This window comes from Staurois parvus, unplaced genomic scaffold (genome assembly GCF_062004578.1).
Source record: "Staurois parvus isolate SC_StPar_1 unplaced genomic scaffold, SC_StPar_1.0 ptg000748l, whole genome shotgun sequence".
In the NCBI taxonomy this organism is placed as follows: domain Eukaryota; kingdom Metazoa; phylum Chordata; class Amphibia; order Anura; family Ranidae; genus Staurois; species Staurois parvus.
The window spans coordinates 1,078,923-1,105,310 of NW_028318544.1; the positions used below are offsets into that span (position 1 = coordinate 1,078,923).

The following is a 26,388-nucleotide window of genomic DNA, read 5'->3' on the forward strand; positions in this document are numbered from 1 at the left end:
TTAGCGGTTTTGTACTAGCGTTTAGCTTCTTTTTTTTTCTGCCAGAAAAATGCTCTCAAAAATTCAAAACAGAAGGGTTTTTTCTGCCTCTAAACACAGATCTTAAATAATGCCTCTAGACTACCTAATGTGAATGTACACATAGGATATCATTAGTTGCTTCTACAGGCAAAACGCTAAATTCCTCTAGGAACAGCATTTTTAAACCAGTGTGCATGGAGCCTTACAGATAATTTACATAATTCCAATGGCATTTCATACTCAGGGAAGGATGAGCTTTTTTATTTTATTTAGCTGTTATTTGTTCCCAAATTCCAACATTTTTATACTTCATTTCAGCTTCTGCTTTGCTTGTAGTCTTGAAAGATTTTTAACGCTGACAAGTCCACTTTAATGCTCATCCTGTGCCTACCTAAAGTGTTCAGGTAACACATGTACCCAGTAGCAGTAGTTACCACCTCTCCTCTTATTGCTAAACCACTAAAATGGATAATATTCTATCTTCATAGATTAAACATTTGTCTACCACCTTTGAACGAATGTCTACTGTAATAAATACATATACACGTCAATGATTATGTTCATTCACTGGAAGGAGATGTCATTTATACAAGTACTTCAATCCAGTAAAGGGCTTTTGGAGAGATCTTGGTACAGCAGTAGCAAGACGTCCCAGGTAGAATGTTCATAGGCATAAAATGCAGAGCTGTCTTTTACTGCATTGTATCAAAGGTCCTGGCCTTAGCTCTCTGAGCGTGGAGTGTTCTCATCTTGATCTTGGTTCTCAGACCCTGGCGACTGGTGGAGAAACTGCCCCGAAGCTCCAATGTAAAGTCTGGATCTCATGGGCCATTTCTGCAAGAGAAACAGAAAAAAACTTACAAAACAATCCCAATTATAGTTATATAATAGCTCTTAGTACAGTCCAAGAACCTTATAGGCTCTGAAAAGCAGCTGAAATCCTATTGAAATATAATTTTCCAATGTGTAAGTAGTATGGTATATGTATGGTATATGAGTATACAATTTAAATGTCTCCCCTGTGATAAGCCCCACATCAATGTCTGAAAAAAGATCCAACATTTTACAAATCTATCTACATGCATACATAAATATAAGCAAAGAAAGGTAGTAGGCAGCTTCTTCACCTTTGAATTCTTGCCCATGTTCCAGTTTAAGCTGGTGCCATGACCGCTGCACCAGGTTTCCTGTGTCTGGGTGGCTCCTTTCTCTTGCAGCATCCCATAGAGCCACCCTTTCATGCAGGGACTAGGGTTGTGTCTCCCTACACTGTAACAATAGAGACACACAGTCCCATAGCCAAGGATGGCAAGGCACTCCCCTGCTCCTCCCTTCTTCAAACAAACTGACTCAAGACTGCACTGTCCATGGATAGCTCTTTTTTCTGAAGGCTGGAAGTTCCAGGAGGCAACACTGAGAGATCAGGAGTCAACAGTACTCAAACCGCGTTTGCTTGAGTAGGTGTTTTAACAAATACTAGGGAAAATATTTGTTCTGGCCAGCTCAGTGGATTACTTCAAAAAAGGCCTGGATTCTTTCTTGGATACACAGAATATAACTGGATACTAACATTTATAGGTACAGTTGATCCAGGGAATATCTGATTGCCTCTTGGGGAATCAGGAAGGAATTTTTTTTCCCAGCAGGAGCAAATTGGATCATGCTTTGCTGTTTTTTTGCCTTCCTCTGGATCAACTGTGGGTATAGGATTACAACTTTTTTTTTTATTGTGGAACTGGATATATTTTTGTCTTTTTTCAGCAAAACTAACTATGTAACTATGTTTATTTTATTTTATTGTGCTCAGTGTGTTAAACTACAAATGCTGAGGGTTTATTACTACTTTAATACTACTTAATACTACTTTGAAGACTTGACAGTTGACTTTAGGGTGATCAAAATTTAGCCCTTCAGATTGTGTAGAAATGGTGTGGTGGGTTTGCAACTGAACAAATCAAGAAAGATCTTGGAACCTAGATTTAGGGAAAGCTCACAAGAAAAAAGTTGTGTAAATTCTTTCCCTAACTTTCCCTAAATAAATGTAATGTTTTAATAATATAACAATATTATATAACATATATATGCTGTATATATGCACTCACAGCCAGGCACAAAAAAAAGCCACATAGTACAACACAAGTGATGCATTTCAGTCCATTCAGGTCTTAATCCGAATAATATTTATCATTGTGTTTATTTCTCTATTAGGTTAAAATGCATCAGCTATGTCCTACTATGTGGGATCCTCAATAAAACACTCTTTGTCTTTGCCGTCATTTTGATTCAACATACTGATTCACCTTGTTCTTGCTGTGGCTTGGGAGAAGGAGGCAGCACAGTCTACTCATTTTTCCTTATTGCTTGTATCATCAACATTAACATATCATTATCATTTTGTAGAAAGGTAGTATACATGTTTGTGCTCCTAGAGGGTGTAGTGTTCCTTGACTCTAATTATGTGTCCTCTCCTTTCTGCAAATTTTTGTATGCTTTGGCACTCCACATCAGACACCAAAGACGTGGCATGCACTACCCAACAGGTAGTTCTAGAACTCCCGACTATTAGAAAGTATAATAAGAAGAAAACTTATTGTATGTTTATTGGGATCTGATAGATCAGGAATTTCAAAAATACCAAAATGATTGTACAGTATTAGAAGTATCAATACAGTAGCAAACAAGTTTTTATAGTTTGTACTGCAGATAACACAATGATTTAAGCAGGTACCATTTCTCAGTTTTTATTTCTATGGATTTCAGTTAAAAAAATCTATTAATAATCCACAGAAATAACACAGAGATCACTGAGCTGGTATATATATTTTGGAGTACACTGTTGTACTGTTTGAAATGTATTGCCATTATAGTGGGAAAAATATGGAATTTAATAAAACAAATCAGTGAAAGAAATAGTGCTTTTTTTTACAGTCAAACTGTAATAATAATAATCACAAACTCAGATGAAACAGTGGGCTGAATTGAGTGGGCTAAATCATCGAGGAGCTGCAATTTGTCCACTGTGGGTCAAACCTACATAAATTCCTACTAAAATTTGATATTATAGTAAAAAATTGCAGCTTACAATATTTTAGCGCAGAAACAGAAAACAAATTTTTCCTGCATGTCCTGTATTCAGCTGGAACTTCACTCTCTCAACTAACATTTTCTATTTTTAATCCTTTTGCTGCTAGCATTAGTAACTAGATAGGAAAGTAAATCATATTCACTTGTTTTAATTTTTTTTTTACATTTCTTTAGTCACTTCCTAGTTTCCATGCTCGGGCAAATTATATAATACATCCCAGGAGCCTTCAGGAGGGGAGGAGGGGTTTTCTCAGCTAAGCACACCCTCCTGCCTGCATGTCTGAGCTAAGGGCAGATGGCTTCCTGGAATTAGATACTACATGAATCATCTGAAAATATATTCAAAATAACAATTCACAAACTCCCACCTCCAATATAGTATTGCTGCTTACACTGAATGTGTTCCCACATATGTAAACAGTAAATGCTCTATGAATCAGGGCTGCACAATATAAAATGCAGTTTATACCATATGTGCAATCTTCATAATAAAGTGCATGTGCAATTACCTATATAACTTCATATAAAGTGCATATAACCATCACAGTGCGCACATTAAGAGTTTGTGATAGAAAGATCTCATATTACAGAAAAAGTCCTTGTATAATAAATAATATCGATTCTTCTAAATAGTGCTGCTCAATTCTTGTAAATATTTGTGCACCTTCCTGCCATGTGCAAAGGCACCTTTCTGTGTTTCTCCTCCACGGACACACGTACTCTCACCAACCTTAATTTGACCTATAAATATTTAGGTCAAACAGCGCTTTTTCTCTTTATACCCGAGCAGGTATAATTCCTTTATTGCTCCACTTTCCCACATGGAAGAAAACATATTTTAAACATATTTGAAACATTTTCTTCCCAAATATATTGGCATATATTTAAAATTCCTCAATTTTGGCCATATTCAATATATATACACACTGTATGTTGAAATTTGTTTTTATATATGAAATATATGAAAAATATTTTTTTAAAAATATTTTTTTTAAATATATTCTTCCGATTTTTTTAACACATAGCAAAGTAATTTTAACATATATTTGTAAATGTTTTCCAAAAGTGTATATTAAATGTATTTTTAAAGACATATAGTATATTTGAAAATATATTTTGTAATATATAACAAACGCATTTCAACATAGAGTATATATATATATATATATATATATTTATTTTTTTTTATTTTTTTTTAATGTATTGAATACAGCAAAAATTGTAGTATTTCAAATATATGTTAATATATTTGGGAAAAATATTTTTTAAATATATTTTTCTTCCATGTGGGTTCCTCCACACTCTCCTCCAGAATGTTCTTCCTATTTATTATGAAGCATATCCTGCGAAAATCATAGTGTATCATTAATATCAACCAACATTTATGAAAAAGATTGAGTGCACTCATATAAAAAGTGTCCAACTGGGACACTACAGTTGCATAGCTTCCACAATATCACATTCAGCGGTCTATGGTGACTCACAAAATAGCAGCTCACAAACTTCCAGTTGTACTGCTTGACATCATTGGTCCACCCTACGCGTTACGTCAGAACACGTGACTTCATCAGGAGTTGGCCATTGGACGTTCTGCCGCTTATTTATACTGAACTCCATGATTGTTGGTAATGAAGGAGAAACACAGAAGGGTGTTTTTGCACATGGCAGTAAGGTGCACAAATATTTACAAGAATTGAGCAACCCTATTTAGAAAAATCAATATTATTTATTATACAAGGACTTTTTCTGTAATATGGGATCTTTATATCACAAACTGTTTATGTGCGCACTATGATGGTTATATGCACTCAAGATGACCATGGCCAGAAATGCTAGAATGGTGTTTTTCTAAGTGATTTCTCAGTAAAATAAAGCATGGAGATATGGATGGATGTGGGATTTGGCGTTGAATATTAAAAATTAATTAAATAGCATTTTTGGTTTGTGTTGCTGAGATAAAGTGTAGTTCCCCATTAAGTTGTAAAATGATGTAAGAAAGAGCAGCAGAAAGTTTCACATGCCAGTTCTAGGCCTTATTCACAGGGGCGTACCGAACTGCAGACCTATGCCACGGGCTGTCTTCACCCACGTGGGATGCACAGGTATTCTTTACATCCGCAGGCAAGTAGTCCCATTCATGCCTTTTGGTATACAGCTGCTGTACAGACACAGCCACTAGTGCCAATTTGAGATCCGTGTAGAAGTGGGTATGTTGCCCCAAACTAAGACACTCACTGACACACTACCCTTAGGAAAATAATATTTTTCAAAACATTAAACTCTCCCATTACATACAGTATGCTTTTATGTCTGAACATACCCTATAGTGGAATTCCAGTCAAATTCTAACCAAGCCTAAATCTACCCCCACCCCTGTTCCAAGATTATTCTATCTACTCTGTAAAGGAAAAGAAGTCTACCTTTAATCGAGTCCCAGTGCTGGTTTTGGTGTAGAGGAGAGGCAGCAACAACGGCTGTAGAGCCTGGACAATGATGTCACCCATAGGCTTACTATGGAGCAGCCGTTGTTGTCTCTCTCTCCTCTACACTGAAGCCAATGCTGGGACTTGATCATGTGACCGGACTGGAGAACCTGTAGGATAGGTAAGTATAGACATCTTTCCTTTTACAAGGTAGATAGAATAAGCGTAGAATGTGGGTGGGAGTAGATTTAGACTTAGTTAGAATTTGACTGGCATTCCAATTTCAAGAAGAACTTGGGAGAAGCCCAGTGGCTAAATGGTAGCACTTCTACCTGGCAGTACTAGGGTCATTGGTTGCAAGCCCAACAATGGCATCACCTGCCTGGAGTTTGCATGTTCTCCCTGTGCCTGCATGAGTTTCCACTGGGTACTCCAGTTTCCTCCCACACTCCAAAGACATGCTGGTAGGTTAATTGGCTCCTGTCTAAATTGGCCCTAGTACATGTATGTATGAATGTAAGTTAGGGACCTTAGATTGTACGCCCCTTGAGGGATAAGGACTGATGTGCATGGACAATATATATATATATATATATATATATATATATATATATATAAAAGGCACTGCATAAATTGATGGCACTATATACGTACCTGAAATAAATAAATAAGAACTTCATGAAAACACTTGAGGACTACTTAGCAACCAGCAACCATTGAGACAATAAACACTTTCAATCAGAGACCAAGATCAAGTATGTTACTCACATCAGTGCAGAAGTTAGGATTATGTTACATGGTGCCTCTACATTGCTGGTCAGTGGGAGGAAAATGTAATGCCCCAATATTGGTTTTAATGGAAGGAAGAATGTCCTGGTATATTGGTATGTTACAGGATGAAATAAGTGAAGAATCTAAAGAATTGCACAGTCCTTCAATTAAAAGGTTAATTTCAGGAATACAGATATGTTAACAGAAAACCATCATACACAGTTCTACCCCAAATAATAAAATGTAAAAAAGCTGCTGTTTCCCTGTTGGCGTGAAATGAACATGGACCTTGTATATATTATATCCGAGAAAGATTAATGTAGTGTAATGTGATACCACCACCATCAACTCTACATTAAATAGAGACATCACTTACACTATTTCCTTATTAACAACAATACTTTGATGTGGAGTATGAAGGGATATTTGACTGCTAATGATTTTATTCTATTACTAAAAAACAATGATGTAGAAAAACTATAATTAGGAGAGTTATTGTCATCCCAGTGTTCAGTCTCCATACATGTCTAATTATCGAAAATGAGCTCTAAAATTACACAGGTCAAAGTTTACTTTATTCCCAGAGTAGTTTAAAAAATCTCTTTGATTTATAAGACATTATTCTTTGACATTCCCGCACAGATCCTGCATGCAGAAATAATTGAACTCCTGCACATGATCCCATGCTGGCGAAAAAAGACAGCCGCATCCCAGCACCCGAAATAAGGTAAGTATTGTGTTCTTTAGTTCCACTTTAATATTAGAAAAGTTTTCTTCTCTGTATCGTTCCAATTTTAGTATATGTGCTGCCGAAGCAAGCTAAAGATAAAAATGCAAGTTTGAAGGATATATTGAACAAAGGGAAATTGTACACTTTTTTAGAGTTAAGCAGAAAGAGGATTTATTTTTCACATTAGATGAATGGCGGTATGGGCAAATAAGTCACTTTGTTCCAGTGCTCCCACAACCACTGGGGACTGAGGAGGATATGTACCCATTTGAAAAACTGGTGAACGTAGTTACAGCTCTTAGATGAATTACCTCTAAGATATACATGATTCTCATGGATATGGAAGGTATATGTCCTCCTTGGTTCTTGGAAAAATCGAAACAGGAACTTGGAACAGAATTGAATGAACAGCAAAGGAATAAAATATTTAGGTTAACACATGGGGTGATAAATATGAGCACAGTTGAGATGAACTATAAATGCCTGGCGAGATGGTATATCACACTGAGCAAGGCGCATAAACAACAAGTAGATGTTTCACCGTTGTGGGGAAAAGGGAACTATGGAACCAGGGGCGGACTGACCATTTGGAAACTCAGGCACTGCCCGAGGGCCCGGAGTCAGTAGGGGGCCATATGAGATGCCCCTGGTACCATTTTCATAGGCTTTTTTGAGTTTGGGCAAGGACACAGGGGCCCCATGATCCCCTATTGCCCGGGAGCCCCATGAGTTGTCAGTCCGCCCCTGTATGGGACACATATGGAGGGACTGCCCGAGTATAATGGATTATTGGAAGGAAATAATACAATTCATTCAGGAAATATGTGGGATTACAGTTCAGAGAGATCCTTGGATGAGTCTGTTTTATACATTCAGACTTTTAATAAAATTGCGCAGGAATAGGGTATTGTATCATTTAGTCAGTGTGGCCAAGGGCTTGATCCTCAAATTCTGGCAAGTCTCAGAACCACCAAGAGTAAAAGACTGGATAAATAGAGTGGAGAATATTTATAGGTTAGAGGAGTTACAACATCTTGCGGTGGATAAATTGGATAAATTGGGAAAATATGGAGTAGCTGGTTAAATTTTAAAACATCAAAAAAATATCTGGAATGAATTGTTGTCTAGGTGGAATATATCAGAAGAAGTCTAACTGAGATCCTGGGGGAAAGAAAGGATGTAAGATGGAGGGGTACAGAAATAGAGAACCATGAGGAAGGAAAATGGAAGTAAGAGGATATGGATGGGGGTAGATGATGGTGGGAGAGGAAAAAGGTGGTGCAAAGGGAACTTAGGTAATGGGGCTGTGCATGTGATGTGTATTCCTGTCTTCTTATTATGTATTGGATGTATTTTTTGTACCAGAAAATTTTAATAAATAAATAAATAACAAAAAAAATAATATAAAAGTTTTATACATAAAACTTCTGTTTTGCTGCTGGAAATTCTGCCTCCAGTAGCGATTTTTGCTTTCTCCTTCCTCTTGGGGTTTAATTACTAAAACTGGAGAGTGCAAACTTTGGTGCAATTCTGCATTGAAGCCAATCAGCTTCCAGGTTTTATTGTCAAAGCTTATTTGAACAAGCTGAAGTTAGACGCTGATTGGCTACCATGCACCAGATTCTGAGCGCACCAGTTTTAGTGAATCTTCCCCCTTTATTTTTGACCCTCATTTTTATGCTTCTCCCTACCCTTTCTCCTCCACAGTACCATGTTCTTACCACATTCCCCATGCCACTACCTCAAACCTGGCAGCTTCTCTCCTCTACAAAAAACAAAATAATTTGCGCTAGTAAAAAACTTATATATAAATACACATATACAGTGGGGCAAAAAAGTATTTAGTCAGCCACCAATTGTGCAAGTTCTCCCACTTAAAAAGATGAGAGAGGCCTGTAATTGGCATCATAGGTAGACCTCAACTATGAGAGACAAAATGAGAAAAAAAATCCAGACAATCACATTGGCTGATTTGGAAAGAATTTATTTGCAAATTATGGTGGAAAATAAGTATTTGGTCAATATCAAAAGTTCATCTCAGTACTTTGTTATATATCCTTTGTTGGCAATGACAGAGGTCAAACGTTTCCTGTAAGTCTTCACAAGGTTGGCACACACTGTTGTTGGTATGTTGGCCCATTCCTCCATGCAGATCTCCTCTAGAGCAGTGATGTTTTGGGGCTGTCGCTGGGCAACACGGACTTTCAACTCCCTCCAAAGGTTTTCTATGGGGTTGTGATCTGGAGACTGGCTAGGCCACTCCAGAACCTTGAAATGCTTCTTACGAAGCCACTCCTTCGTTGCCCGGGTGGTATTTTTGGGATCATTGTCATGTTGGAAGACCCAGCCACGTTTCATCTTCAATGCCCTTGCTGATGGAAGGAGGTTTGCACTCAAAATCTCACGATACATGGCCCCATTCATTCTGTCCTGTACATGGATCAGTCGTCCTGGTCCCTTTGCGAAGAAACAGCCCCAAAGCATGATGTTGCCACCCCCATGCTTCACAGTTGGTATGGTGTTCTTTGGATGCAACTCAGCATTCTCTCTCCTCCAAACACGACGAGTTGTGTTTCTACCAAACAGTTCTATTTTGGTTTCATCCGACTATATGATGTTCTTCCAATCCTCTTCTGGATCATCCAAATGCTCTCTAGCAAACTTCAGACGGGCCCGGACATGTACTGGCTTAAGCAGGGGGACACGTCTGGCACTGCAGGATCTGAGTCCCTGGCGGCGTAGTGTGTTACTGATGGTAGCCTTTGTTACGTTAGTCCCAGCTCTCTGCAGGTCATTCACTAGGTCCCCCCGTGTGGTCCTGGGATTTTTGCTCACTGTTCTTGTGATCATTTTGACCCCACAGGGTGAGATCTTGCGTGGAGCCCCAGATTGAGGGAGATTATCAGTGGTCTTCCATTTTCTTGCTCTCACAGTTGATTTGTTCACACCAAGCTGCTTGCCTATTGCAGATTCAGTCTTCCCAGCCTGGTGCAGGTCTACAATTTTGTTTCTGGTGTCCTTTGACAGCTCTTTGGTCTTCACCATAGTGGAGTTTGGAGTGTGACTGTTTCAGGTTGTGGACAGGTGTCTTTTATACTGATAACAAGTTCAAACAGGTGCCATTGATACAGGTAATGATTGCAGGACAGAGGAGCCTCTTAAAGAAGAAGGTACAGGTCTGTGAGAGCCAGAAATCTTGCTTGTTTGTAGGTGACCAAATACTTATTTTCCACCATAATTTGCAAATAAATTCTTTCCAAATCAGCCAATGTGATTATCTTGATTTTTTTTCTCATTTTGTCTTTCATGGTTGAGGTCTACCTATGATGCCAATTACAGGCCTCTCTCATCTTTTTAAGTGGGAGAACTTGCACAATTGGTGGCTGACTAAATACTTTTTTGCCCCACTGTATGTGAATAAATGTCTCCAAACAAATAGATATCAAACAAAGTCCAATAAAGTGAAAAAACAATAATAAAAAAGTCCAAATAAAGTGAAAAAAATGTATGTATAAGTGAAAAAAATTGTAGAAGACCGTGACAATCCAACACCAGAAAATACTAAAGTAACTCACCAGAGCTAGATGCTGATATTAGTATAAATCAGCATAAAGCGCTTTTGCTCTGGGAGTGTTGGTCAGCAAGCTGATGAAACGATAGTTGGCTTTAAAAGACTTGATCTCCAGGGAGCAATACTCTGCAGCACATACTATCTGGCTAATAACTCGATTCCAGGGAGTAATACTCTGCAGTCGGGTGTATCACAAGGAAAATCCACTTCTTATAGACCCCTCCATAGGGTATTGGACCAGGCACTCGGGGAAAAAAACAATAACTCATAGTGCAGTACCTTTTAAAATAGATTCATTTAATATGCACACATCGCACATACAGCAAACGGTGTCCTAGCCGACACCAGCAACAACAGCATGTTAGACACAATAGACGAACCCAACTACTCCGCACATGTGCCGTAGACCACTGGGAAACATAATGACGTCACATCAATCAACCCTGCCTTATGCGTTTCGTCATCGACTGCCCCGTTCCGTGAGGACGTTGATGACGAAACGCATAGAGCCTATCAGTGCCCATCACTGCAGCCTCATTAGCGCACATCAGTGAAGGAGAAAAATCACTTATTTACAAAATTGTATAACAAAAACTAAGAAAAAAATTTTTTTTTCAAAATGTTCAGTGGTTTTTGGTTTGTTTAAGAAAAAATAAAAATCCCAGAGGTGATTAAATACCACCAAAAGAAAGCTCTATCTGTCTCAAAAAAATGTTAAAAATTTCATATGGGTACAAAGTTGCATGACCGCACAATTGTCATTGAAAGTGCGACAGCGCTGAAAGCTGGAAATTGGCCTGGGCAGGAAGGGGGTATAAGTGCCCTGTAGGCTAGTGGTTAATATAGGGACATTAATGGCTGACGCCGCAGTTACATGTCTATAATTCCACACGGGAACAGGGTTTAGTCACATCTGAATGCAGCAGCCTGTTCACCCATCTGAATGAACCCCTATCTAAACCTTAATCCTAACTATTAAAACCAAAATGATCATATTGAAAAATTGATGGAACTAAAGACTTACTGCCAAACTGTTTCTGACAAATACAAAGTTGATTGAAGCCTTATTAGTGCACTTGCAACAATACAGTTGAAAATTGTCTGTCTTTTTTTTTTATTGCACTAGTCATTACATTTTCTGGACAAGCTTTTGGGGTATACTTTTTTTCCCTGACCTCAGAAGAAGGGGTATATCCCAAAAGCTCATCCTGAAAATATAACCGTTAGTGCATATTATTAAGAAAGATCATGGACAGTACTCACGTTTGTTGTAAGCGTGATAAATACAAATAATCTTTTGTCTGGTAAACTTTAGAGCACCAGAACCTAATTTGGCATTTTTCAAAGCTGGACATGCATCAAAATATTTAATTATGAATTAAGTATTAATACATTTAGCAGTCAATTAACGAACATGTATACCGTGTTTGAGGATAATTTTGGCATACTGGTATTATAAAGGCTGCTAGATGATTGCTCTGCACAAAATAAATTCTGAAGGCTCACCACCTATATTGGTGGTGTAGGTGTGCTATTCCTGACATGCAAGCTTACCTGTCCAGTGCTGAATTATTGTTATTTCTGCTGAATTTTTAAATAATGTTTAACACCAGAAAGTATATCTAAACCCAAGAAAAAATGATATACAAGTCTTTAGAGGAGGTGGCAGCAATTTCTCCAAGTACAGAAAAATACTTTTGCACGTCATAAATCTTGTATTTAAATCTGACAAACGTTTGCTCAAATTTAAAAAATTTACAAATTTCGAGCTGTGGGTGGCCTTGTTAGCACCACCTAGCTCAACAAAAGTCAGATTAAAAATCAACTGAGCTGTCTGGAAAATTATCAGCTGAATAGTAACTGCATTCTGTCAGATGCAGGCACTGTTTGGGTATTCACTGCCTAGGGTGGATGGAGAAATCGATTAATTTCAGCTGAGTGAGAGAAATCTATCCATATATGAGTGGCATTAGTTCCTGTGGAATGAACTGAAATCTCAAACAGTGTTATCAGCTTTCTCAGATATCTTCTGTAAACTACAAAGCAACCCCCTCTATCTAATTATGGAGATTAGAATGAGCTTGGGTTTGGTCAGGAAGGAAGCTGACAGTGCCATCCCAATCAGCAGCTATGGCATTCCGTGCCCTGCAGCTACACATTCATAAAGGGTTGGAGATGCATGTGGCATCATTGACTATGTTGATCAATATTGACCACTTGGCCTAATTAGGTTATAATATCAAGAACACCTAACAATTTTCCACCCACTTTAATCAATTTATAAATGTCTGCAGGGCAACCTAGATTGAATTCAGACTTAACTATACTTCTCTCCATTAATCCAGTACCATGCTGTCTCTTCTGGCCTTTTCTTTTCAACTGCGTTACCATCTGACAGATGTCAGTTCATTTTGTTACTTCTGTGTTGTTGACTTTGTTCTGTGTTATTTTCCCCCAGCTGCCTCCTGCCTGGTATAGATATTGGACGGTTGGCTATTTCTCTGCCTATCTGTAGTGGTAGGTCCGCCTCTCAGCTACCTAGGTGCTCCTTGTGCCATCAATTATTATCATTATACAGGATTTATATAGCACCATCAGTTTGCATAGCGCTTTACAACATGAGGGCAGACAGTACAATTACAATACAATTCAATACAGGAGGAATCAGAGGGTCCTGGTTGTTAGAGCTTAAAATCTAGGAGGGAGGGTCAAGTGATACAAAAGGTAATCAGCCTTCTACTCAGTTATGTAATAATGCATCTGATACACTGGTAAACACTTCAGACATTTGCATCACAGTCCCAGATTGTTATATGCTTTACAATTCTGAAAGAGGTCATCTGTTATAATCATTTGTTCCAGATACCTAATCAGAAGAAAGTGTTGTATATATATCATTATAACGAATCTGGAAATCATTACTACTACCTCATCTGGAATATGCAGTTCAGTTTTGGGCACCAATTCACAAAAAGAACGTTGGGGAACTGGAGAAAGTACAGAGAAGGGAAACCAAACTGATAAGAGGCATGGAGGAGCTCAGCTATGAGGAAAGATTAGAGGAACTGAATTTATTCTGTCTTGAGAAGAGGAGATTAAGGGGGGATATGATCAACATGTATAAATACATCATTGGTTCATCTAGTGAACTCGGTGTAGAGTTATTCACCCTGAGGTCATTACAGAGGTCAAGGGGGCACTCTTTACATCTGGAGGAAAAGAAATTTAATCTCCAAACATGGAAAGGTTTCTTCACAGTGAGAGCTGTGAAAATGTGGAATAGACTCCCTCAAGAGTTGGTTCTGGACAGCTTAGTGGATTGCTTTAAAAAAGGCCTGGATTCTATCTTGGATACACAGAATATAACTAGATACTAACATTTATAGGTAAAGTTGATCCAGGGAATATCCAATTGCCTCTCGGGGGATCAGGAAGGAATTGTTTTCCCTGTAGGAGCAAATTGGATCATGCTTTGCTGGGGGGGTTTTTTGCCTTCCTCTGGATCAACTGTGGGTATAAGATTATAACTTTTTTTTTTATGGTTGAACTGGATGGACTTTTGTCTTTTTTCAGCCAGACTAACTATGTAACTATGAAGATAAATGAGAGAAGAAGCACCAAATAAGATTGTTGAGCAACTGCATAACTTTCCTAAGAATTCAGTGCCATTTCCTATTTTGGGATATCTCAGTTCTCTATTATAATTATAAATGGATACATATTAGAATGTTTTTCATGGTCAAGTGAAAAAAAGGTACAAACTTTACTAATTGAAGAGGATTGCAGTAAGGGCAAATGACTAGACGCTTATAGCATATTTCTTTATTTTGGGAAGGCAATCCCTGCGAGAAAAAAAAGGGGGAGACACAGACCCTACTCCAAATATCAAATTAAGAAAAGAGAGAGCTTTGGGTACTTATCTCAGATTCAATCAAAACACAAATAAGTGAAAAAAAATCCGAAAAAAATATAATTATAACAAAAATCAATGTTATTAGCCAATGATCCCATAGAAAACCAGACTGCATGCATGGTGACAGCAGATATCTATAGATCATTGTTTGACATCAATATATATCAACTGATTCTAAGGTTATCAGCAGTAGTGGACTGCCTTACAAGTGAATTGCACTTGGTTTCTCTTCTCATGACTATCAAATAACATGGATAAGGCAATACCTTTTAATCTAAGGGATGATTGGCTAATGGTTATGGTTGTTGTAATAAAGTTTTTTCTGATATTTTTTTTTCTATACTTGCTTATTTGTGTTTTGATTACATGAGAAAAATACCCAAAGTTCTCTCTTTTTTCAGTTTTGCAACATAGCATACTATGGGGTACAAAATCTGGTGCAACTATTCATAGAAACCAGTCAGCTTAAATTTTTTTTGGTCAAAGTCTAATTGAACAAGCTAAAGTTAGAAGCTGATTGGCTACCATGTACAGATTTTGCACTGTCCAGTTTTAGTAAATCAACCCCATGTCTATAAGTATATACTCTAGATCAGCCTTTCTCAACCTTTTTATCCTAGGAAACCCCAGCTAAAAATGTTACTGACAGCTCACGGTACATTATAAAGATAGTGAGTTATAGCCATAATAATAATATGGCATACCTAGAGAATTTGTTGCTCTAGGTGGATCAGTTTTGGCACTAAAATCCTCTCATTTCAAAAATATTTTTCAGTAATATTCACAAAATTAAAATGAAGGGTAATAATAATATCCAGAAAAGAAATATTACTATTTCTTTTTAGCTGTCCGTAAGGCTGGCATTCTTCTCAGTGACCACCAATTTAATGAGACAAATCTTTACTAACCACCAATGTAAGAGAGTCTGTAATATTTCTTTTCTGGATATTATTATTACCCTTCATTTTAATTTTGTGAATATTACTGAAAAATATTTATTTTTTAAATGAGAGGATTTCAGTGCCAAAACTGATCCACCTAGAGCAACAAATTCTCTAGGTATGCCTCATTAAATTGGTGGTCAATGAGAAGAATGCCGGCCTTACGGACAGATAAAAGCATCATTGGGGTTATGCCACTGACTCTGCCAACTCATGTTGGCCCCTAGAACTATGCAGGCAACAAATGAGGAGCCAACCTGCCATGGCTCATGAAACCCAAGTAACATTTGGAGGAACCCTATGATTCAATAAAACCCTGGATGAGAATGACAGCTACATTCTAAGCACTACAGTTAGAGCAATCATACATAGTTTGAAAATAAATTGATTTCACCTTCCACACTAACAGCGTACCTGGAGGAATCTACAGTGCTGGCTACTGTATTTAGGCAACCACAGCTGCTTGAATACAATGGCAATGTGGAACAGTGACTGCACCTGATAGGTAATATTCCACCATGATCAAGAGATTTTTAAATCAACTTTTGTCAGGCTTGGTGAATCTGAGAACACCTACAATTAAAGCAGAGTTCCAGTTGAATAAAAAAAATAAATAAAAGTCAGCAGCTACGAAAACTGGAGCTGCTGACATTTAAAATATAGACATTGGACGAACAATCGCCCGTGTTTTATCGCCTGCTAGTCTCACATCAGAAGTGAAAAGGTTATTAAAGATACGAAAATTCTCCTATGAAAGAAAAGAATTTTGAAAGTGATATCATGTATTGTATTTGTATTATATTTTCGGAGGACTACTGTACCGATTAAACAAAAATCATATGATCTGGTATCGTGCGAGAAAAATTTTTGCGCTTGTCACTTCGGATATTGTCGCACAAATTGTCGTGATCGGCTCTTGAAAGCTGTGAACTTACGATCCCATTATCGGACGATCGGTCCTTGTACAAAACTTTTCGTACAATATTCTTATAGTGTGTACGGGGCATTACCTGTCCCTTGGTCCAGTAGTGTCCTCACCACCGCTGGTTTCACCAGCCATCTTCACTCCCCAGTGCCGGCATCTTCAGTGTGGGCACCCGGCTGTGACAGCTTGTGGCTTCACAGCCGGGTGCCCACTGCATATGCGCGAATAGCGCTGCACTTTGAGAATGGTCCCGTAGTTTTCTGGGACCTATCACGTGTCCCAGAAGACTATGGGGGAGTGAAGGGGGAGGACAAGTTCCGATCACCTTAGGCGATTACAGTGGAAGTGAAAGCGGGTACCTGTCAATTGCGGTTACCCGCTCCCCACCTCCCTTCCCCCACTCCCCAAAGGTGTCAATCCTTAAAGGAGAGCAGGAGACAAAGCCTTAAAGCAGAACTTCCCCTTCTGGGTGGAGATCTGCTTTAGGTAAGAGAGCTATTTCCAAGTATAACTAGTTCAGATTTCTCTCACTGACAGGAGCCTGATATTAAAAAAAAATAGTAGGTAGAAACTAGTATCTCAGAAAGTTACACAGCTTCAGGGTGTACTCTCACAGTGATCTTGTAAGGTACTCTCTGACTTTTTTCTACAGGGACTTGCAGAGAATCCAGATGAAGGTAAATTGAGTGAAATGTACTATTTTAGCACACATACAGTATTTGCTGGATAGCTTGAGTGGAAAACTGACTGTTTTACGTTGCCTGGAATTGCTCTTGAAGGCATCTTTATATCTCATTGTTTAAATTCCAGTTTCATTGTATTGTAATTTTAGGATTGGTTCACACCCAGGAATTGCACAGGAATGTGCTCTGTGTTCCTGTGCAATTCACAGGCGGTCTGTGTGGTGCAATTTCAGCCCATTCATTTTGAATGAGCTGAAATCGCACTGCACCGCAGGAAAAGTAGTGCATGCAGTACTTTTGCAAACTCACCGCAACTGCATGACAGGGTACTTTTGTACCACATGATCTGGTGTGGGCAAACGCACTGCATATGGGGTGTCATTAACTTTACATTGACACCCACTGCAGATCGCTACAGTGCGTTTTGAACGTGATGTGGGAAATACGCACAGAACATGGGTTTCCCTCACTGCTTTCTGGTGTGAATTGTCACTTAATGAAAACAGTTATGGACAGACTATATAACTCACCTTGACAGGATGTAAGTATCCATCTCCACTGTGTAAAGACCCAAGAAGATCTGGACTGAGGCTGCTGGAGCTGCTGGGGCTGGTGGATGGGAGGTTCTGGCTCCTCTCATCCTCCTCCTGGAGACTGCGGGTAAGGTGTGCAATGTAGGTTGTAGCAAGTATAAGAACATCCAGCTTAGACAGCTTTGTATCTGGGGGCACAGATGGTAGTGTCCTCTGGAGCTCCAGGAAAGCGTGACGTAAGGTCTGCACTCTGTTTCTCTCACGGGCAGCATTGGCAGCAGCTGGACGACCCCCCATTCCACTTCCGCTACTTCCTCCTGCCCTTGATCCCTCAAGTTTTCCTCTGTCCAAGGAAATTTGTGAGTCTTGTTCAGAGCTTCCAGGTGACTCTTCTCTGACATGCACCAGTCTGGACACCAGAGGGTGCTGGACCTTCTCCACCATATCCACACAACACACTGTAATGTATAATTTGATATAATTATTATTATTATACAGGATTTCTATAGTGCCAACAGTTTGTGCAGAGCTTTACAATCTTAAAGTAGACAGTAGAGTTACAATACCATAAAATACAAGAGGGTTAAGAGGGTCCTATTCCCAACCTTACAAACTTACAACCTAATAGGTTTATTTATTTATTAAATAATTAATAAGAAAAATTATTAAATTATTAAAGGTATTTATACAGCGCACATCATTTACGCAGCTCTTTCTTTACATACATTTTGTACATTATTATTATTATCATGCAGGATTTATGTAGCACCAACAGTCTGCTCAGCGCTTCACAATACAAAGGGAAACAATACAGCAATGATACAGTTCAATACAAGAGGGTTAGGAGGGACCTGCTCCTTGGAGCTTACAATCTAAGACATTCACATCAGTCATAAATACTAATTTGTTAAAAAGAAAACTATCACAAGTTTGGACATTTTAATACCACAAGGCAGCTACTTAAAAGCTATATTTTATTTTTATGACTATATTACGCAGAATAAATTTGTATAGTTGGTATGGATATGTACACATAATTGTTCCGTTTATGATGTTATTAACTAAAGCCCAATAAATACAATATTCCAGGCAATAACTGATTGCTTTAAGGGATCAGAAAGGAATTTTTTTCTTCCTGTTGAAGTAAACAGGAACATGCTATATGTTTTTGGGTTTTTTTTGGCAGTCCTCTGGATCAACTGTGGGTAAAGGGTTCTATGTAAGGAGGTTTTTATAATTTGTTTTCTGTTGGTTGAACTAGATAGACCTGTATTTTGCTTCAGTTTGACAAACTATATAACTTTTAGGCCCCTTTCACACAAGCATTCCAAATGGATCTATCCATCGGACCAATCCAGATGGAACGACAATATTGTATTATTTTGCCTTTCACAATGCTGTGTGTGGTCAAAATGAACCCAATGTCCCATAAAATGGAGCCACATATTACTTCTATGAAATGTGATAGAACAAAAATGACAAGGTTAGCAATTTTACTGGGTATGATTAGACTTGCAGTTCACCACAACAGAAGAGCCAATAGATGTATACCAGTATACCATTGTATTGTTTGTACTCTATGTGGATGCACGGCACTTACTACCAATATTCTAGAGAAGACAATTTACTGCCCTCTCTCAAAGGGGAATTTTTAACTTTGCTGGGTGAACTCAGGCATACCAGTTTTTCATAAGGTTTCAAAAAATCAGCTGGTGTCAATGTACAGTGTACTTTATTATTATTATTATACAGGATTTATATAGCGCCAACAGTTTGTTCAGCACTTTACAATATAAAGGGAGAGAATACAGCAACAATACAGTTCAATACAAGGGGGTTAGGAGGGCCCTGCTCCATGGTGTACTTTTTCAATTTAGCAGCAGCAAATATTTCCTGAGAAATTTGAACAGCAGCATTATTAAAAAGTGAACAGCCAAATTTTACTCAACAAAAATGAAATAATAATAATTTTTATTGATCAACTAATAATAATATAATTACCCATATTATTAATCAACATTTCACCTTGAGGAGTTTGTATCTCTATGAAAGTTTCCCCCCAAATGCCTAAAATCCTTTATCTTCACCTGGAGGAGTCTTTTTAACTACCCAAGAACAAATTTTCTTCTCACATTTCCTTGTACATATGAACAATTCTTAACAGAATATTACTGCAATTTATGCATGCAGAACCTTGGAAGTTCATCTATATTTATTTACACCACTGTCTACATGATGTTAAATAGATACAAACTATCAGTACTCAAGTGGTAAAATTATACAATTCTGCTATTTAAGTGCTTGTATTCAAAGTTTAGAGTGGCACAGTGGATAAGTGGTTAGTACTTATGTGTTGCAGCATTGGGGTGCTTGGTTAGAATTTCAGCCAGAACACTATCTGCATGTGACTCACAAGTTCTCCCTATAATTATGTGGTTTCCTCTGGGTACCCTGGATTCCCTCCCACACTCCAAAGACATGGTGGTAGGTTAAACTGGCTTCTGTGTAATTGGTCCTATTATGTGTACAGATTGACTATGCACATGTGTAATCACATTCTGCATGTCAGTCCCAAGCAATTGAGGAGTGCTGAGGAAACCTGGGGTCCTACCTCCTAAAAAAATTGCCAAGAACATTTTATGGAAAAGGCTTTCAACTGTATCAAACATGGTGTCAAGAGAACTGGCCCATAGAATCGTAGAGAGTCAGATACAACTGAATGTATATATACGAATATGTGCATTCAAAGTTCATTCAGATGATCTCGCAAGAATAAGTGATGATATCCACAACTCAACTTTCTCCAGACTGGGGAATCCTTGCATACACTAAAGAACAGACAGAGTGCACTGGCATTGTGTGATAAAACATTAAATAGTATACTATTATATACTCACAAAGGGAACTCTGATGAAGGTTTTCCCTTGAAACGCGTAAGCCAGAATGCATATTTGAGGCAGTGAGTGGGTTGTTGTAGGGGATCAGCAGTTGAATATTCTTTGTAACCATACAGCAGATCTCTCCTTGGATGAATTTTTTTATGCAATTTTCCCAAGCAACTTTGTGAGTATAAGGAGCTTTAAAAACTCCCAATTATGCTGGATCTTTCTGACAGAAGCTGGCAGAAAAATCCAACATAAAGAATTCTTGTGCATAATGATGTGAATTTATGTATGTTTACAGACCTATGACATTGAGATGCGTATGTGCTAAACTCATTCTATTGGCTAGAATATTTGTTTATCCTGGAATTATTATACATGCATACATGTTCATTTATGTGCATAAATTGTGCCAGTAAGCTCCTCTCTAAATGCCCCAGAATGTTGCTCTAAAATATGAACCTCAAAGCCACCTTATGCCTGAACACATTGGCTAAAACAGAGCTACATTCAGAGGCATGAAGATAACACAAATGCCTCTAAACATTGAGCTTTCTCTGCCTGTTAAAAAATCATGCTAAGACAGTACAAAAAAACAGAACAGACACCCCAAAATGACCCAATTTTGGAGAACAGACACCCCAAAGTGATCAAATTTTTTAACTATTTACTATAGGAATAGAAATTATTTTCTTTGCAAACTGAATAGCTTCTACTCCTTGGGTAAATCAACCCCATTTATGTTTATAACTCCTACAGATGAAGATAAGTTTGTGTTTTCCCCCTGTTTTGACTCACTGGAGCACATTTCACAGTTGGGGACTATGCACTGGAAGAATGATTACATTTTCAGCAGGTTATCCAGTGGGTACTAAACGGTTGTCTGTTATTTGGAAAATACCAGACAAATAGGTTCATGTGCTCATAGAGGGGCCAGTTAGTCCAGGAGAACAAATGTAGACTCAGCTGACCTTGACTTTAAACTGAACAGCTTCTTAGATGAGAATCAGGAAGGTTGATGGGCCAGCAGAGCAGTGAAAAGCCAGCTTTCATGTCAAAACTACCTAATGAGTGGTTATCAATTACACTATACAATTGTTAAACCTATTGGCACCTTCATATTTGCACAGAACACAGAAATATATAAACAGGTAGAAACTCTATTTTAATAAACATGATTTATACATATTATATATATATATATATATATATATATATATATATATATATATATATATATACAATATTTCTAAGATTGTCCTGCTTTTAATACTGCAATCCCTTTTTGGCTTTCCTGCCACTGGTACATGCATTGCAAGGCAGTTCTCATACAAATTTTATATTGGTGAGTAATCCTCAAACAATATGCAGGAGCTATGCTTAGGCAATCTGGCATGTTTCTGCAATGGCATGTTAATCACCCAAATGTAATTATTTCACTCTCAATAATTTAAATTAAATATATTGCATATGAAGTATCATCAAAGTGTCACAGGGCTGATTGAAACCATGCAGAAATTAATTTTACATTTATAATATCATTGTTGAGTGATCAGCAGTGGAAAATATACCTTTTTTTAGGTAACTCTCAAACAGCCAGGAGCCTATTACCTCCAAAAAAAAATCAGTTGTGACCAATACTATGTGCACTCGTATGCCTGTGTGCAAAGGACATTTTGCATTGTGGGAATACTAATCCAAACACTTAAAGACTTGGTGGGACCTTCATCCAGTAGTTGAACTGCTGTATGTCCAAGTATTCTTTGCTTTCTGACAGATCCTCACAGTAATTTCTATACCAATTACAATTAATCATATTTCTTCAGATTAGAAGCCTGCCAAGATCAGCCATCTTTCCTGTGTTCAATACTTAAAAAAAAAAATTGGCACAGACATCTTTGGCTTTGACAGAGAGAACATCTGTGTATACAGCTGTATATCAGATCAGATATATTTATACAAGAATACACAGCTGACTGCTGGATGAATGAGATCAGGATTATGAAATATAAAGCAGAGGTGCAGAAAATCCTACAGAAGGAATGCAATCCAAATAAGTGGTTTCTGGAACAAAATCCACTATTTCAACAAGTGATGTAGAAAAAGTATACATAGACGTAGCTTTGACATTCACAAGCTCCCATCACTCCTACAGCTCTGGGCAAGTCATCAACACACAGACCTCTAATAATATGCTTCATATACTGGCATTTACTTCTCTAACTTTATATTCTTTTCAGTATTGTTCAGGACACAAGTTTGCAAAATATTGATATATACACATTGATATACTGTACATATATATTACATATGTAATATAACATATAACAATGTAACATATGTACTGTATATATTAAAATGTATAGAGAGAGTGAAAGTGAAAGATGGGTATACACAGTATACTATATATATATGTGTGTGTGTGTCTATATAAATTCTACACCACATTTATATTTTTTACATACACGCATACAGTGGTAATTAATAATGTCATCATACGTTACATTAACCCTGAACAGGATCATTTCCATGTGCTTTGCCTAAATTTATACTTCCTAAGACAAAATGCTTCTATAACAGAAAAAAACTGCTTTACTTTAATTTACTCCTCCTGATTTGAACTTTACACTACTTTATTTTCCTTTTCTTATGTTGGAATACTTTTATGGTGATTGCCGCTGACTGTGAAATGAGCCCAGGGCTTGTATTAATGACATCTACTATTAAATACAAAAAACTCTGCTGATTTGTAACATTGTAAACTTGAAAATCATAAAAAAGGCTCTGCTATTTATCATAATGTACACAGAGTATCGTGCTATAATTGTCAGTATTAATATTGTTGCTGTTATTATGGATATTTTATATAGGTAACGATTGGATGATTGAATCCTGTTCACGAAGTCCTGCAAAATTGTCCTTTTTTATAACTTGAATATATTAGAAGCTCTATAATTTAATCTCCATAAATGATTCGGGTTACTTTTAGGTTTGCATAAAAATAAAGAATAGTTTAATAAACAATTAACACCCCCTCCCCCAGTCCCTTATCTAAAGAGCGATACATATTCACAACGTATTTTCAGCCGGATTCACGTTTGAATCACACGCTGCTGGTTGATAACTGTCGTTTTGTCATTAACATCAGACATAAACTTTGTTTATTATTACAGCAAATTAGTGTTAACTTTCTCTATATTTTTAAACAAATAAGTGATCTCATCTAGTTTCTCTTTTTTAGTTTTTATAATTGAATATTTGGGTAGGCAGATTTGACTCCTGGATTATTTATTTCATAGCATCATATACAAAAGAACATTTAAAATGAAATGCTCTACGAGTGCAAATAATACACATTATACACAAATGAAATATGCACTATATATATTTTTTTTATATATAAATGCAACACATTTTTTAATAAATACAAACTAAATAAACAATTTTTTCAGACTCCACTTTTCTGGAACTCACTTTATTTTTCCTTTTCAGGAATCTTGATCTAACAACATTTATATATATTTCCTTTTCAGGAATCTTGATCTAACAACATTTATGCATATATATATATATATATATATATACACACACACACACACACACACACTATATATATGTGTGTGTATATATATATATATATATATATACATACACACACTATGTATATATATATATATATATATATATATATATATATATATATGAAATGCTACACAGTGTGATAAGAGCAGCAGCGATCCCTTGGAGGAGCAGCCCGTATCCCCCCCTATAAAAGGCTGAGTATGACTTATAGAGTTTCTGATTTTCTGATTTTTACAAATCCTAATAAAACTTCTTGACAGCAAAAGTTTTGATCTTTTTAAAACTTTATGCTAAATTCGGAGTCTTTCCAGTCAATAGTATTAGAAACTTTGAACGATCTAGGGAAGTTCGTCCTGAATTCGGACAAAGTCAGTTGTTTGATTGGTACCTCTCTGGGGGGGGGCACACTTATTAGGGTGAGAGATGATGATGGGAGAGGGATGGGGTGAATGAGGTGATCCACTTACCTGAATCCAGGGTGGAGTGAAGGTGCAGCACTGGAGGAATGAATGTGAGTTGATCCCCAGAATCAGACCATCAGGGGGAGCTGGCTGTCATCACTAGATCCAGGAGCTGGATGGAGTGCTGGCCGCCTTCACTCTCACCAGCAGACAAGGCGGTGGTCTTGCTTGAAATGATCTAAACATTTTCAGCTAGTTGACTGCCCTCTTATGCACACCCCACCCGGAGATCAAATGACCTGAACCAGTCAGTGCGCATGTGTGAGCCGATCCCATTACCTGGGTCACTGCAGAACCCTAGGGACTGATTTACAAGTGTCACATTTGACAGCCCTCCTCCCAGTGTCACAGATATCCTGACATTGCTCCCCAGCTTCCAGCAGAAAACAACACTTTTTATTGAAGTAAAATGCAGGTTAAACTGTAAAAAGGGCATTGCAAAGTTATTGTCCCAAAGTTATAGGGACATAGTGTCACCCTGTCATCCAGAACTACCTCTGAATTCTGAATACAGGGTGAATCCTTTTTCTTAATACCAAAGCCATATCCCTAGGCTGAGAGAGCTCTGTAGTTTGCAGTACATACGTTTATTCTATCTACACCGCTCAAAAAAATTAAAGGAACACTTTGAAAACACATCAAATCTCAATAGGGAAACATATCATGCTGGATATTTATACTGATGTTGACTGGGTAATGTGTTAGGAACGTAAGGATGCCCCATCGTTTGATGGAAATTAAAATTATCAACCTACAGAGGACTGAATTCAAAGACACCCCGAAAATCAAAGTGAAAAAATGATGCAGCAGGCTAGTCCATTTTGCTGAAATTTAATTGCAGCAGCTCAAAATGGTACTCAGTAGTGTGTATGGCCCCCAAGTGCTTGTATGCATGCCTGACAAGGTCGGGACATGCTCCAAATGAGATGGTGTCCTGGGGTATTTTCTCCCAGATCTGGACCAGGGCATCACTAAGCTCCTGGACAGTCTGAGGTGCAACCTGGCAGCATCGGATGAACCAAAACATGACATCCCAGAGGTGTTTTATTGGATTTAGGTCAGGCGAGCTTGGGGGCCATTTATTGGTATTGATTCCTTCATCCTCCAGGAACTGCCTGCATACTCTCGCCACATGAGGCCGGACATTGCCGTGCACCAGGAGGAACCCAGGACCCACTGCACCAGCGTAGGGTCTGACAATGGGTCGAAGGATTTCATCCCGATACCTAATGGCAGTCAGGGTGTCATTGCGTAGCCTGTAGAGGTCTGTGCGTCCCTCCATGGATATGCCTCCCCAGACCATCACTGACCCACCACCAAAACGGTCATGCTGAATGATGTTACAGGCAGCATAATGTTCTCCACGGCTTCTCCAGACTCTTTCACATTTGTCACATGTGCTTAGGGTGAACCTGCTCTCATCTGTGAAAAGCACAGGGCGCCAGTGGCGGACCTGCCCATTCTGGTGTTCAATGGCAAATGTCAATTGAGCTCTATGGTGCTGGCCAGTGAGCACAGGGCCCACTAGAGGACGTCGGGCCTTCAGGCCACCATCATGAAATCTGTTTCTGATTGTTTGGTCAGAGACATTCACAGAGACATTCACACCAGTAGCCTGCTGGAGGTCATTTTGTAGGGCTCTGGTAGTGCTCATCCAGTTCCTCCTTGCACAAAAGAGCAGATACCGGTCCTGCTGATGGGTTAAGGACCTTCTACGGTCGTGTCCAGCTCCTAACTGCTTGTCTCCCCTGGAATCTGAATTTCTTCCAATCTCCTCTCTTGAGACTGTGCTGGGAGACACAGCAAACCTTCTGGCAATGACACGTATTGATGTGCCATCCTGCAGGAGTTGGACTGCCTGTGCAACC

General features: G+C 38.1%; 1 protein-coding gene across 1 annotated transcript; it reads right to left on the reverse strand.

Annotated features, from left to right (window-relative positions):
• Positions 1–261: 261 nt before the first annotated feature.
• TCF24 (transcription factor 24) lies at positions 262–24,663 on the reverse strand. Its single transcript, XM_089654256.1, has 3 exons — positions 24,527–24,663; positions 17,593–18,053; positions 262–855 (listed from the first exon to the last, which is right to left on the reverse strand). The coding sequence occupies exons 2-3, from the start codon at positions 18,037–18,039 to the stop codon at positions 742–744; spliced, it is 561 nt and encodes a 186-aa protein (XP_089510382.1). The 5' UTR covers positions 18,040–18,053; positions 24,527–24,663; the 3' UTR covers positions 262–741.
• Between the last annotated feature and the right edge of the window lie 1,725 nt (positions 24,664–26,388).

Excerpts from the sequence above, each read along its gene's own strand:
- TCF24 (XM_089654256.1), bottom strand. The coding sequence starts at position 18,039 with ATGGTGGAGAAGGTCCAGCACCCTCTGGTGTCCAGACTGGTGCATGTC. Across the intron at positions 856-17,592 it reads GATACTTACATCCTGTCAAG|AAATGGCCCATGAGATCCAG; the intron begins GTGAGTTATATA and ends TTTCTCTTGCAG.